The sequence below is a fragment of the Peromyscus californicus genome, unplaced genomic scaffold (genome assembly GCF_007827085.1).
Source record: "Peromyscus californicus insignis strain IS unplaced genomic scaffold, ASM782708v3 Scaffold_3__1_contigs__length_106647218, whole genome shotgun sequence".
In the NCBI taxonomy this organism is placed as follows: Eukaryota; Metazoa; Chordata; class Mammalia; order Rodentia; family Cricetidae; genus Peromyscus; species Peromyscus californicus.
In genome coordinates, this window is record NW_026294551.1 from 21,331,115 (window position 1) to 21,345,713 (window position 14,599).

General features: G+C 45.1%; 1 protein-coding gene across 3 annotated transcripts in view; it reads left to right on the forward strand.

Annotated features, from left to right (window-relative positions):
- Window positions 1-12,341, forward strand: part of Brca1 (BRCA1 DNA repair associated) — a 76,006-nt gene extending 63,665 nt beyond the window's left edge. For 2 of the 3 annotated variants that reach the window (XM_052756257.1, XM_052756259.1), the window contains 5 exons: window positions 3,748-3,828; window positions 7,649-7,703; window positions 10,278-10,351; window positions 10,555-10,615; window positions 11,643-12,341. In XM_052756257.1, the coding sequence (XP_052612217.1) occupies window positions 3,748-3,828; window positions 7,649-7,703; window positions 10,278-10,351; window positions 10,555-10,615; window positions 11,643-11,797 (426 nt within the window). In that variant the 3' untranslated portion in view covers window positions 11,798-12,341. The remainder of the gene's footprint in view (window positions 1-3,747; window positions 3,829-7,648; window positions 7,704-10,277; window positions 10,352-10,554; window positions 10,616-11,642) is intronic. The other variant, XM_052756258.1, reaches the window with a different exon arrangement.
- Window positions 12,342-14,599: the final 2,258 nt, after the last annotated feature.

Genomic DNA, 14,599 nt, shown 5'->3' on the forward strand with positions numbered 1-14,599 from the left:
GAACTCACAGAGATCCATGTCTTTGCCTCCTGAGTGCTGCGACTAAAGGCGTGTGCCGCCGCCGCCGCCACCTTGCTGAGCCTGGCTTTTTTTTTTTTTTTTTTAATAAGTAAATAATCAGAAACAGCCTCCCCTGCTTTTTTTGAGTCTCATATCTTGGAATGGTCTCAAACTCTAATCTCCTGCCTCTGTCCCTCCCAAGTATTAGGATTGTGGGATTTAGGTGTGTTCCCCCACACCAAGCTCCTCCTGCCTCTTGTAAGTGTCCACCTTTGTAGGAAGCTAGTTATTCAACATTGTTAAAGAAAAAGACTTTGGGTAGGGATGCGCTTAGCTTGTTCTTGTTTAACATGCCTGAAGCCCTGCGTTTGATCCCCAGCACCTCATAAATATGAATTACAGCCACGTGGTGGTGGTGGTGGTGGTGGTGGTGGTGGTGGTGGTGGTGGTGGTGGTGGCGGTGTTGGTGGTGGTGGTGGTGGTGGTGGTGGTGGTGGTGGTGGTGCACGCCTTTGATCCCAGCATTCAGGAGGCAGAGGCAGGAGGATCTCTGAGTTCAAGACCAGCCCGGTCTACAGAGAGTTCCAGGATAGTTAGGGCTACACAGAGAAACCCTGTCAAGAAAAAACAAAAAAAAAAAAAAAAAAAAAAGAAAAAAAAGAGTTACACATGCTTGTAGTTTCAGTCCTAGAGAGTGGGAGCCGCAGGATGAGACATTCAGTCATCCTTAAATTACATGATGAGTTCAAAGCCAGCATAAGCTACCTTAGACCCTGTGTCAGAAAAAAAAAGAAATTAATGTGCTGATGTATCTGTTTAGAAATTGGCCTCCTTCCAAGAAATGCTGCTTTTTTATGATACTAAGAACAATGAGAACTAAATAGTAAGCAGGTAGGAGGAAGAATAATTTTAGAACAGCCAAGAGCTGATGGTGATGATAGATCACACAAACAAAATTAGTGGAACCTGCTTAAAACTTTTATATACTACTCAGTATGTTCATAATTAAATGACACTTTTGTTGATTTTAATTTCGTTTAGTGACCATTTATTGGGAGCCTACCAAGTGTTGATTACTAGGAATAATACCACAGTAAACAAGAATGACCAACTCCCTCTTCTGGAATGGTGTATGCCCTAGTAAGGGAAGATATACAATAAATAGATGAATTTCATATACCAGTATGTGCTTTGATGGACAACAGACTAGCAATTGTCTGGAGTCAAGGGTTACCTACCTCAGCTACAGAGGCCAGGCAAAGTCTTTGTGAAACGACTGAGCTGGGACCTAAATAACAAGAAAGAATTCTCTTTGAGAAATGTAGAGAACAACTCTTTTTTTCCTCCTCCCAGGCCCATTGTTCTTTATCTTCTTATCAAAATAGTTAGTATGAAAAACACTGGAGTTTCTTCAGAATATTAAATGTGTATCTTATCCTTTAAATTTTATGCGTGCATGTGTATGAAAGCGTTTGTGTGGAGATCAGAGGACAACTCTGTAGTGTCTACTACTTTTATATGGGTTCTGGGTTAGGACTCGGGTTGTCAGTCTTCGTGGCAGGAACCTTTACCTGCTGAACTGTCTCACTGGCCTCGTTTTATTATTTTGACTTCATTAACTGTAAATCTTTCAACAGAACTCTGGAAAGCCCTAATTTCTTCAGATGACAATATACGATTGATTTACGTGATCCAGAATCCTCCAGTTATCCTTAGAACAGCACAGCGTTAGCGGTTTCATCTAAATGCTAAGTGAATGCTTTCAGAAGAGATAGATGTTAGAAATTAAAATACATTTTAAAAAAATCAAGTCCCAGTGAGATGAAAGCTGATTGATGATTTCAACAAAGATTTGCTTTCAGCTGTTGAGGTGACTTAGTTAGGTAAAGGCACTAGTTGCCAAGCTTGACAAACCTCAGGACCCGCACAGTGGATGGAGCCAGCCTCAGCCAGTTGCCCTCTAGTGTCTACACGTGTGCCACACACTAACTAAATAGCTAAATAAAAACTTTGCTCTGATTCATTGATTTTAGCAACTGAGATCCTGGTCATCATATCTAGCCCATAGAATAACAATATTTTTTTAATCCCAGTACTTGGAAGGCAGAGGCAGGCGGATCTCTGTGAGTTCCAGAAAAACTCTGAAGCTACACAGAGAAACTCTGTCTCGAAAAAAATGGGGGAAAAAAAATCCATATCTTTGGTCAAAACTGGTGATTCTGAATACCTAAAGTACTTCAATGAATGTGGCTTTCCTTCCTCTGGTCACAGTGTTTTGTGTGTTTGGGGCTTTTGTTTTCTTGAGTTTGCTTGGTTTGGGTTTTAGTTTTTTTAATGGTTTATTTATTTTTATTTTACATGCATTGGTGTTTTTGCCTGCATGTATGTCTGTGTGAGGGTGTCAGATCCCCTGGAACTGGAGTTACAGACAGTTGTGAGTGCTGGGAATTGAACCTGGGTCCTCTGGAAGAGTAGTCAATGGGTAAGAGCATTTGCTATTCTTCCAAGGAACCAGAGTTTTTTGTGTTTTGATTTGGTTTGTTTGTTTTGTTGGTGGTAGTTTTCAAGACAGGGTTTCTCTGTGTAGCCCTGGCTGTCCTGGAACTCACTCTGTAGATCATGCTGGCCTCAAACTCAGAGATCTGCGTGCCTCTGCCTCCCGAGTGCTAGGATTAAAGGCTGCCACCACGCCCCGCTAGGAACCAGGGTTTTATTCCAGCAGCCTCATGGATTCTCACTGCTATCTGTAACTCCAGTTCAAGGGGATCTAATCTCTTTGGATACCATGAATGAGTATGGTACACATGTGCACATACATACATGCAAGCAAAACACTCATACACATAGAATAAAAAATAAGAATGAATTTTTTTGTGTGTGTTTTTTTTTCAAGACTGGGTTTCTCTGTGTTGCTTTGGAGCCTGTCCTGGAACTCGCTTTGTAGACCAGGCTGGCCTTGAACTCACAGATATCTGCCTGCCTCTGCCTCCTGAGTGCTGGGATTAAAGGCGTGCGCCACCACTGCAGGCAAGAATACAATGTTTTTTTAATTTTTTTCTTTCTTTTTTTTTCTTCTTTTTTTTTTTAGTTTTTCGAGACAGGGTTTCTCTGTGTAGCTTTGCGCCTTTCCTGGAACTCGCTTTGGAGACCAGGCTGGCCTCGAACTCACAGAGATCCGCCTGTCTCTGCCTCCCGAGTGCTGGGATTAAAGGCGTGCGCCACCACCGCCCGGCTTAATTTTTTTCTAAGACAGGGTCTCACCTGGGTATGGTGGCATAGGACTTTAATCCCAGCTCTTGGGAAGAGGCAGGGTCAAGCAAATCTCTTGAGTTCAAGGCCAGCCTAGTCTACAAATTGAGTTCTAGGCTATCCAGGTTGTATAGCCTTGTCTCAAAAGAGAGAGACCAGAGACAGAGAGAAAACAAGGTTTCATGATAGTCCTGGCTAGCCTGGTACATAGTACTCAGCCACGTGGCCCAATTTTTCATTTTAAGTGTGTGTGTGTGTGTGTGTGTGTGTGTGTGTGTGTGTGTGTGTGTGTGTGTGTCCGTGTGTCCATCCATCTAATTACAGTGCCTGTGGAAGCCTGTGTCAGTTCTCCTTGGAACTGGAGTTACAGGTGGTTGTGAGCAACCAGATAAGGGAATTAGGAACCAAAACCTCTGGTCCTCTGTGAGATGAGTGTACACTCTTCACAGCTGGGTCATCTCTCCACTCGACTGATGACAGTTCTGTGTTTGGTTTCAGCATGAATTTGAAGTCAAAGGAGATGTTGTGACTGGGAGAAACCACCAAGGTCCAAAGCGATCCAGAGAATCCCAGGAAAAGGTAAAGTCCCTCTCGTATGTGACAGAAACCCCCGCCTAAGGCTCTGCAGCCAGCTGCTATGGTGAGATTGGTCTTTACCTGGTAAGGCACATTGCATGCTTGTGTTCTCGCTGTGTGATGGAGACAGTTTTTGTTCTCTCAGCCCAACACGGCAAACAGAGATTGCCTCTGCCCCATAAGAGAACATAAAGCTTAGAGTGGTGGTTGTAATTTAGGTTCCAGTCTGAGGTTGAGATCTCAGCTGATAGTGATGGAGTTTAGATTTCAAAGATGGGAATCTAAGGCAGTGGTGATGCACGCCTTTAATCCCGGCACTTGGGAAGCAGAAGCAGGTGGCTCTCTTGAGTTCAAGGCCAGCCTGGTCTACAAAGTGAGTTCCAGGACAACCAGGGCTACACAAAGAACCCCTATCTCTTAACAAAAAAAAAAAAAAAACAAACCCTCAAAGATGTGACCTAAACCTTTTGCTCTTCTTGCTTCCCCATGGTCTTTTCTCTGAGTGCCACAGTAAAGTGCTGTGAGCAGGGTGTGCATGGAACAGCTGTGAACACAGAACAGAAGTGACTCATAATCAACAATTTTACAACACTGGGATGTGTACTATTATTATCTTTTTTTTTTTTTTTTCTTTTTCTTTTTTTGGTTTTGTAGTTTTGGTGCCTGTCCGGGATCAGACCAGGCTGGCCTTGAACTCACAGAGATCTGCCTGGCTCTGCCTCCCAAGTGCTAGGATTAAAGGCGTGCGCCACCACTGCCCAGCCTTACCTATATTTTACGTATAAGAAAATTTAGGTTCAGATAGGTTAAGGTCCCTGGGGTCTCTTAGCTAGTGAGTGATGGAAGAAGTTGAACCCAGGCAGTCGAGCTCCAAATCTCAATTCACAAGTTGTAGGTGGCTTTGCCAGTGAAAAACAGATTACCCCAACAACTTTGCAAGTAAGAGGAGGACTCAATGACTCTCTCCAGCATGTCAGAGCAGATGGTGCAGCCAGAACTGCATCCTCCTCCGTGCAGGAAGAAGTCTTCACAAGATTTCACACCTGCCTGGCAGGCCTGAGCCAACTGCTTTCCCAGGTTACTGGGTAAGTGCTTGTGTTCCCAGGCTGCTTTTCTTCTCTCTCAAGTGTGCACCAGCAGGTGTTTCAGAACATTCCCATGCAGAGCACCTTCTGTTCCTCCTCAGAAACTTGAGAGGAGACTAGTAAGGTCGGTTTTTCAAAGGAAAACTGCTTTGGACGGGATCACAAACCAAGCCTGGAGTTGTGAACCCTTGGGATCGGCCCACCCTCACTCTGAGCCTATCAAAAAGCTGTTACAGATGCCGAGAAAAGCTGCTTGCTACTTCTACTTTTCCCTTTCCCCCAAAGGTGTTCTCTGTGAGCCAGCCGTGTGTTCTTACCCAGCTGGGGGCCATGCAGAATTAGCACCGGGTCCCTCCTTCCTTACAGGAAACCCCAGTGCTGCGGGATTTCTCTTACATTCGGGATAGCAGTGATGGAAACTGCTTGGGCAGAGGAATGACATTCAGAAGATACGAGAATGCCACTGCAGTATTTTCACAAAGAAATGTATTTGTAGAGGTGAAGCTTTAGAGTCCTTATCTCATAACTAGACACTCTCATCAGTGTTAGCCTGGATATGAAAATTCCTAATGTTTTATATTTCTCAAGGCAGCATTTGGCTCCAGCTGGCTGCCTGAAGGGGACTTTTAGTGTTTATGAGCATCTAGGTCCTGTCAACACATCGGGGATCCATTTTACTCATCCAGATAGGGAAAGAGCAGAGGTGGGGACTGTCATTTCCAACAATAACTGATTTGCCTGCTGCCCTCTTTCTCTGCCGGTCATGTGGTGAAGCCATTTCCAGTGGAGCCTTCCGTGGTTTTTACCCCTTGATTTTCTGTCTCAGCCGACCGAGTCAGTTTTCTTTCGTGTCATAACAGGATGGGAAGATGGTCAAAAGAATGAGTTACTCAAATGATATATGAAAATACATCCATCCATGCTAGGCCTGCTCGCACTACTTTATAATCCCAACACTCAAGGCTAGGACGGGAGGATTGTGAATTTGAGGCCTGGACTACAGGTTAAGATCCTGTATCGACAGAAAAATATTAATAACTGGCAAAATTTAGGTTTCTTTAGAATGGTATCTTGAAACCCTTTCTAAGAACTCATGCTGGTGTACACATGAGAATTTGGACTATGTAACAGTTGTTACTAGACACACAGGCTTGTTCCAAGCTTGATTAAAAATGAAGTTCAAGCCAGGCAGTGGTGGCACACTCCTTTAATCCCAGCACTGGGGAGGCAGAGACAGGTGGATCTCTGTGAGTTTGAGGCCAGCTTAGTCTACAGGGTGAGTTCCAGGACAGCCAGGGCTGCACAGAGAAACCCTGTCTCAGAAAAAAAAAAAGTTCAGAAGTTCAGTTCCTCGCTCACACTAACCACATTGCACGTGTCTACCAACCTCACATGTCTTATGCCTCACTACCGTACCAGACCAGATACAGGACATTGCCAGTGTCACAGAAAGTTCTTTGGGTAGCACTGATGAGCACTGTAATTACATTTTTCCTTAGGAGGATATGTTTCTGCGTATTCTGTGTCATCAGAAAATCAGATGTTGGGGCCAGCTGGGTGAAAAGTTTGCACAAATATTAAAATGTCCAGGTCACCTGAAGATGCAGTGGCTGTTGTCCCCGCAGTGTGAAGGACGGAAGGGACACTTGACTTGGAGGGAAAAGGGGTGTGTGCAGATGAGACTGGTGACCCTGCTGGCCGGGGCAACACATCAGACATCATCCAAGAGCTCTGAATTTCCTGCCGTTAAATGTAAAGAAGGACCAGTGGGTTGTTCATGTTTGGTTCCTTTTCCTCATATCTGACAAAAAGTAAAATCACTTTACCAGGGTCACCAAGCATGAGCCTGGACCTGACTGGGGACAAGATAGGACATTCATCCCTTAAATGACAGAGAATGACTATAGGGTCTAGAGAGAGGACTCAGAGATTAAGAGACTTCCTGCTCTTCCCAGCATCCACATTAGGTATCTCACAACTGCCTGTAACATCAGCACCAGGAAATCTGACACCTTCTGGTCTCCACGGGCACTTGTAGGCACTTGGACATGTGGCGCGCGCACACAATAATGTTTTTAAGAGTGACTCTGGAATGTAGATAGTTTTATACATAATTCAATAAAATCTGAAATCAGGGGCTGGAGAGATGGCTCAGAGTTTAAGAGCACTGGCTGCTCTTCCAGAGGTCCCAAGTTCAATTCCCAGCCACCCTTCTTCTGGCATACAGGCAGAACACTGTTCACCTAATAAGTCTTTTTAAAAAAACAAAATTCAAAATCAGTTCAGAATATCGAACTGATTGTCTCTGGGAAGGAGCACAGAAATTGTTAAGTGGTAAAGAACAGTTCTTCCATTTCAGGGTGTCTCAATTTCATATAAAAACCCAAACTCTGGGCATAGTGGTACATTCCTGTTATCCCAGCATTTGAGAGGTGGAAGCAAGACGATCAGGAGTTCAAGGCCAACGTATATTATAAGTTTGAGGCTACCTGGCCTATGTAAGATCCTGTCTCACAGAAAGGGGAGAGAGACTGGAGAGGCAGCTCAGTGGTTAGTGCTTGCTGCTCATTCAAAAGACCTGCTTTTGGTTCCCAGCACCCACATTGGGCAACTCACAACTGCCAGTAACCCTAGCTCCAGAAGCTCTGGTGTGCTCTTCTGGCCCCCTTGGGCACCTGTACTCATGTGGCATGTACTCTTTTTTCTCTCCACACTATCATTCATCTCTTCTCTTACAGCTCTTCAAAGGACTAAAAATCTGTTGTTGTGAGCCCTTCACCAACATGCCCAAAGGTAAGAGCCTGGGAGGGCTGTGGAGTTACAGAATCAGCCTTTCTTGCATAACAGAGTAGTACAGACAGGGTCAACCTATGTAGAGGTTTCAGATTGGTCAAATGTTCTAGAGTTACTTTATTTCTCAACCATTCTCCAAACAGATGAGCATAAACTTCCCATGAGCTCAGGGAAGATACCATATTCTGTGCTTGTGTGGGATAGAACTTCTGTTATGGCTTACTTGGACTAAGGAAGGGTAGTGGGGACAAGAACAACCTAGGCTTTGCCAAGTATGGCAGCACAGGCCCTTGTTGCTGTAGATGTATTCATTTTTGTTAGATTTTGTTTGTTTTCTATTTGAGAAAGTATCTCTGTGTAGTTCTGGCTGTCCTGGAACTTGGTATGTAGACCAGGCTGGCCTTGAACTCAGAATTCACCTATCTCTGTGCTATCACACCCTCTTAAGAACTGTGTTTTTATTTTTACGTGAAAGGATGTTTGTCTGCATATATGTATATGCACCACTTGTGTGCCAGGAGCCCACAGAGGTCAGAAGAAGGAGTCAGAGCTCCTAGATCTGAATGGTTGTGAGCCACCTTTTGGGTGCTTGGAACCAATCCCAGGACCTCTGCAAGACCAGCCAGTGCTCTTAACCACTGAGCCATCTCTCCAGTCCTCGGGACATGCTTTTAATCCCAGCATTTTGAGTTTGAGGCCAGCCAGGGCTAAGTGGTGAGAACCCTGTCTCAAAAACCAGGCGGTGTTGGCACAAGCCTTTAATCTCAGCACTTAGGAGGCAGAGGCAAGCAGATCTTCAAGGCCAGCCTGGTCTACAAAGTGAGTTCCAGGACAGCCAGGGCTGCTACACAGAGAAACCATTTCCTGAAAAAACAAACTACAAGAACCTAGGGTTTCTACGTGTCAAGAAGAGTTCTCTTGTTCCTGGACCACCTTCATTTAATACAGAAGTTTTATGGTCTAGGCCATGCACAGGCCAGAGGAAAGGGAAGCTCATGATGAATATTTGTAGTTCAGTTTAATGTTAAATATGTGACAGTTAAACTGCTTTGAAGCTGGACTTAGTGACGTATGCCTGTGATCCAAGCTTAGGAGGTAGAAGCAGGAGGATCAGCAGTCTGGGTTTATCCTTGAGTACATAGAGAGTTCACCACCAGCTTGGGCTCCCTGACACCCTGGCTCAAAACAGTTAACAACCGCTATGCTCTACTCTTACATATCAAAAGCCCTTGTCCAGCCAGCCTGATCTACAGAATGAGATCCAGGACAGGCACCAAAACTACACAGAGAAACCCTGTCTTGAAGGAAAAAAAGCCCTTGTCCAGGTGCAGATTTGGTTAGTTCTCTTCAAAATGAAAGTGTCCCCCTTCTCTGTGCTTCACTTCAGCTCCAGGGACTGGAGTCCTGTGGCGTAGGAGAAGCGGTTTTCATCCTTCCGTAGGCTGTGCCCTTTAACACAGTTCTTGGAGTTGTGGTGACCCACAACCACAAGATTATTTCATTACTACTTCATAACTAATTTTGCTACTGTTGTGTGGCATAATGTAAATATCTGATATTTGCTGCCCCCACCCCACCCCCGTGAAAGGGTCACTCGAGTCCTCCCCCTAAGGAGTCGAGACCTGTGGTTGAAAACCTCTGCCTTAGTATCTGGCCATAAGCAGATGAACGGTAGCAAGGTGGCCTGGCATTGTAATTCTGCTTCATTCTATACTGGTTATTGATTGGGGTTTTAGAAATTTTCAAATGCCAGTCAATGATTTCTCTATGGTTTTTTATTTTGGGAGGTTTATTTTGTTTTGTTTTCTCTGAGACAGGATTTCTGTTTGTAGCCCTGGCTGTCCTCAAACTCAAACTCATAGAGATCTACCTGCCTCTGCCTCCTGAGTGCTGGAATTAAAGGTGTGCGCCACCACACCCAGCTTTTAATATAGTGAAAGCCAGGGACTCTAGTGAATGTTAATGGAGGAAGGGCTAAGGGCTAAGCCTTAGCTCAGGCAGGCTGGCAGGCAGGAGTACATCCACGAGGCCAGCCTGGTCTACAGATCGAGATCTGGGACAGGCACCAAAACTACACAGAGAAACCCTGTCGGGGGGTCAGGGGGGTACATCCAAAGAAGCCTAGATTGATCACTGCTGCTGATTCTTAGGCCCAAGCTCTTCTGATATTCATTCCCAGATATGTGGATTCTAGCTCAGCATGTGACCTTTCCTAATGATATGGTGGGTCTTTGGCCAGGAGAACCTGTTGTTTTAGCGCGAGAGTGCGCACATACACACACACACACACACACACACACACACACACACACACTGGATGAAATACCTTCCTATCTTTTCACATTTCAAGAATGGTGCTCTCAGTGGCTGTGATTATCAGTTACCAACACTGGATTAGGATGCAGGAGCAAGGAAGAAAGATGAGTGTTTAACACGTAGTATCTAGCTATTTAGCAAAGTATTGGAAATTCGAAAATAGCTTGCTCACTGAGAAGGTTTGCTCCAGGGAAGACTGTAGAGGGCCTGAGGTATGTATGTGGATCACTATGATCATTTTACATCCATCCTCTGTAGATGAGCTGGAGAAGATGCTACAGCTGTGTGGGGCTTCCGTGGTGAAGGAGCTTTCATCACTGACCCATGACACAGTAAGTATTTTGGACCTCCCTAAAGATCCTGTGAACTTGTATCAGAAGACTCAACTGTGAGGCATGAGGAAGGACCTGGGAACTATAAGCAATCAATGTATTGAGGGAAGTCTTTTCTTTCTAGTCGTTTGACCGTGTGAAAGTGGGGCGTGACTTTTCCAAAGCCCTGCTTTGACACTCTTTTTTTCTTCCTGGGGATGCAGGGTTCTCAACCAATTGTGATCATCCAGCCAAGCGCCTGGACAGAAGAGAACAACTGCCCTGGTAAAGTGTCTCCATGTACTATGCACTCACGTCCTCTGAGGTCCTGTTGGGCGGGTTTGATTCACTAGTTACCTGGTGCTTACTTGACTAATACAGTTCTCAGGTGCTTTTTCTTTTCTTTTTTTCTTTGTTTGTTTGTTTGTTGTTGTTGTTTGGTTTTGTTTTGAGGCATGGTCTCACTGTAGCCCTGGCTGGTCTGGAACCCACTTTATCTTGGAACTCAATGAGTTCCACCTGCCTCTGCCTCCCAAGTGCTGGGATTAAAGGTGTTGCCAGCCTTCCTGGCCTGTTCTTCGTTTTGTTTTGGTTTTTTCCAGTTGACCTGCTATGTAATGCAGCCTGGTTTCGAATGCTTGGCCGTCCTTCTGCCTCAGCCTCCTACGTGCTTTACATACGTACTTTGAAGTGTGTATGTGTGGAGGTTGCAGGATAAGTTAAAGAAGTTGGTTTTCTCTGCCCACCATGTGTGTCCTGGGGTTCACACTCAGAATGTTTGTCTCTGCAACAAGTGCCTTTACCCTCTGAGCCATCTTTTTGGTGTCTTTGTTGTTTTGTATTGTAAAAGTAATGTGTGAGGCCAGCTGTGGTGGCGCACACCTTTAATCTCAGCATTTGGGTGTCAGAGGCAGTTCAATCTCTGAGTTCAAGTATATGGTTTGTGTGTCAAATTCAAGGCCAGCCAGAGCTGTACAGTGATACCCTGTCTTTAAAAAACAAAGTGTGTATGTGCATGTACATGTACACACGGGTGATCATGCTTATGGTGTTTTGTTTTCTCAGCATGTTTCTCCACATCGTTGCTCTCTTTGGTGGCTTCTCTTTATTATCAGGTTGAAGCTCGTGTTATTTCAGTTTCCAGAAGCTCTGGCTTCTGAGTGAGGATTTACGTCCTGAAGTGCTGCTTCAGAGCCCCAGTTTGTTTCCCACCTGATTAACCCTAAGGTTCATGTGATCAGATCTCAGAGTGGATTGATTAGTCTGGTCTGGAAGAATGACTTGACACCTATCTCTACTTGTGTTCTGTCAGCAGAGATTGGGCAGCTGTGTGAGGCACATCTGGTGATGTGGGACTGGGTGTTGGACAGTATATCCGTCTACCGATGTCGGGATTTGGATGCCTACCTGGTACAGAATATCACCCATGGCCATGACTGTAGCGAGCCACAAGACCCCAATGATTAGTTTAAGAAGTGACCTTTCCATGCCCAGGGAGCATCTCACTCCTGGGTGCTTCCACATCCTACGTACTAAGTATTTTATAAGCATCAGCCTAGGGGTAGGGGGAGGCCTCTACCTATGTGAGGGTCCCTTAAAGGTTTTCTGATTTAAGTCTCCCTTTGAAATCTGTCTTGAGCATAAAAAGTGTTTCACGTGAGAAGAATTTAAGTCTATTTAAACCCCACCACTTGAACAAGATGCTAATTCATGATATATTGTTCTTGGAGAGACAGAGTAGAGTGACTGGTCTGCCCTTGGCAGGAAGAGACAGGGGTATCATGAGTCCAAGGCCAGCGTGGGCTATACAATACCCTGACTCAAGAGTGATAGCTAGTGGTCCTAATTTGTTTTCTTATAAAATCTCATCTCATGTTCATAAAGACCAAGAGTCAAGTCCTTCGGGGAAATTGCTTGAGGTCTGTGATTTGACTTAAAATCAGTGCTCAAGACTCCAGGTTCCATACCCAGCACCAAACAACACCCATATTTCCCTACCCCTCCACCGCCACCGCGGGCCCCCCCCCCCCCCCCCCCCCCCCCCCCCGCGCCAAGAAAACCAGAACAGCCCTTGGACAAGTCTTGGGTGTCAGTGGACACTGAGGAAGTTCAGAGACAGATAATGTATTCGATATGAATATGAAGTTTTTCAAGTGTCCAGGAGAGCCTTCTAATTCTCCATAACTGAAGAACAAAGTGTTTGCTATAACTCTGCAAAGTAACGCATTCCTCCTGACACCCAAGATCTCTGATATGAATATTTCATGTCTGTAAACGATGGATCCCACCAGGAAAGGAGCTGTTGCCTGCTTTGAAGTAATTTTTCCCTTTTGCTCCCTATTGCTGAACCATATACTGCTTCATAAATAATTTTGTTTGCTGAAGGAAGAGGACGTATTTTTCATAAGCTCATTATCTTGGACTGTTTATAGCGGTTGGAGGGACTAGGTCTTCCCTGGCCCCCCAGTGTGCAAGGGCAGGGGAGACCTGATTGTACAAAGTATGTTATGTAAATGTTGTGCTGTTAATACTGCAAATAAACTGAGTAGCAAACACTTTCACTGAGAATGACTGTTTGCTGCCACACCTGACAGCCAGTGTTCAAGCCCCGGGACCCACATAAGACAAAGAGCTGACTCCTGCAAGTTGTCCTCTGACCTCCACACATACACATGCCATGGCCTGTGTATGCACATGCAAAATAACTAAATAAGTAAATGTCAAAAAATTAAAAGTTAAAAAAATTAGTAAATTACAGTCCTTAAATTACTTTTAAAGGTCTGTGCTGGAGCAGTGGCTCCCCAGTTAAGAGCACTTGTTGCTGGTTTTTCTCTTTGGGTCTCCATTATGTAGTCTTGACTGTCCTGGAACCCAGATTGTAGACCAAGCTGGCCATGAACTCAGATATCGTGGCTATCCTTCCTACTTCAAGCTCCCAGCTTCTGACTGTGTTTTCAGCTGTCAGGAAATGCCAGTGCAGCTGGGCTGGAGATGTAGCTCAGTTGATAGAGTGCTTGCCTAGCATGTACGGAGCTCCGAGTCCGATTCCCAGCACCACATAAAACCTGACATAGTAGCTCACACCTGTAATCCCTGTGTTTGGGAGGTGGAAGCTGGAGGATCAGTTCTGGTCAGCCAGGGCTACGTGAGACCCTGTCAAAAAAAAAAAAAAAAAAAAAATCAAGGGTCTGGAGAGATGGCTCAATGGTCAGGACTACCTGCTGCTCTTGTATAGATAGGATCTGGTTCCCAGCACTCTGTGGTAGCTCACAATTCTAACGTCAGTTCTGGAGACCCAGTGGTCTCTGCAGGCACTGCACACATGTGGTGCACATGAACTCATAGGCCACAGACAAAAGATAAATCTTTAAGAAGAAAAGCTTTCCACTGCCAGGCAGTGGTGGCGCACGCCTTTAATCCCAGCACTCGGGAGGCAGAGCCAGGCGGATCTCTGTGAGTTCGAGGCCAGCCTGGGCTACAGAGTGAGTTCCAGGAAAGGCGCAAAGCTACACAGAGAAACCCTGTCTCAAAAAAACCAAAAAAAAAAAAAAAAAAAAAAAAGCTTTCCACTTCAGCCTTCCCAAAGCAAGACCTCCCGGATCTGTCTCTTCCCTGAGTACCCATCAGGGGATTGATGTGTCTCATCGTCAGTGAAGGCAGGTAAGAAATAAGCAGGAGTGCGAGTCTCCTAAATGGATCTTTTCCAGGGAGCAGCTATGACTTGAGGTAGACTTCAGCCTGCTGTCCCACAACACTGAGGTTAATAGAAAGAGCACCCCAGCCTCTCATGGGATCCTGGGTGAGAGCAGATTTAACTGAAATACATTAAGTCACATAATTGTCTCAGTGTCTGACACGTGTACACCCTGTCTGATCGGAGCTCTGTATGATGCTTGGCCTAGATTAAGAGTTCTATCTGATGATGGAGTAAATCTTGTTCCTTTGACCTCTGCCTTCCCACTTTCCCATCCTGCAATCTCTAGCCCTCTCTGAGCAGAGCAGCATTTGAGAACTGGTTCCTATATTGACTTTTATCTCATTCCGAAAAGAAGCCGGAAGGGGAAGAGGATTATCAGGCAGGCATAGGGAGGGAGCCTAGAGGAGCACTCCAGCTGATTATCTCCCTCCTCAAAAATGTAACCAGAATCCACAAAGTATCAGCACAAAAACATGCAAGAGAAAAAGAAAGGAATCAGTGTTGGGATGGTTGGGGCGGAAGGAGCCAAGATGCCCAGAATGTATCCTGTGAAGGCTGCTAGGAGCAGATAA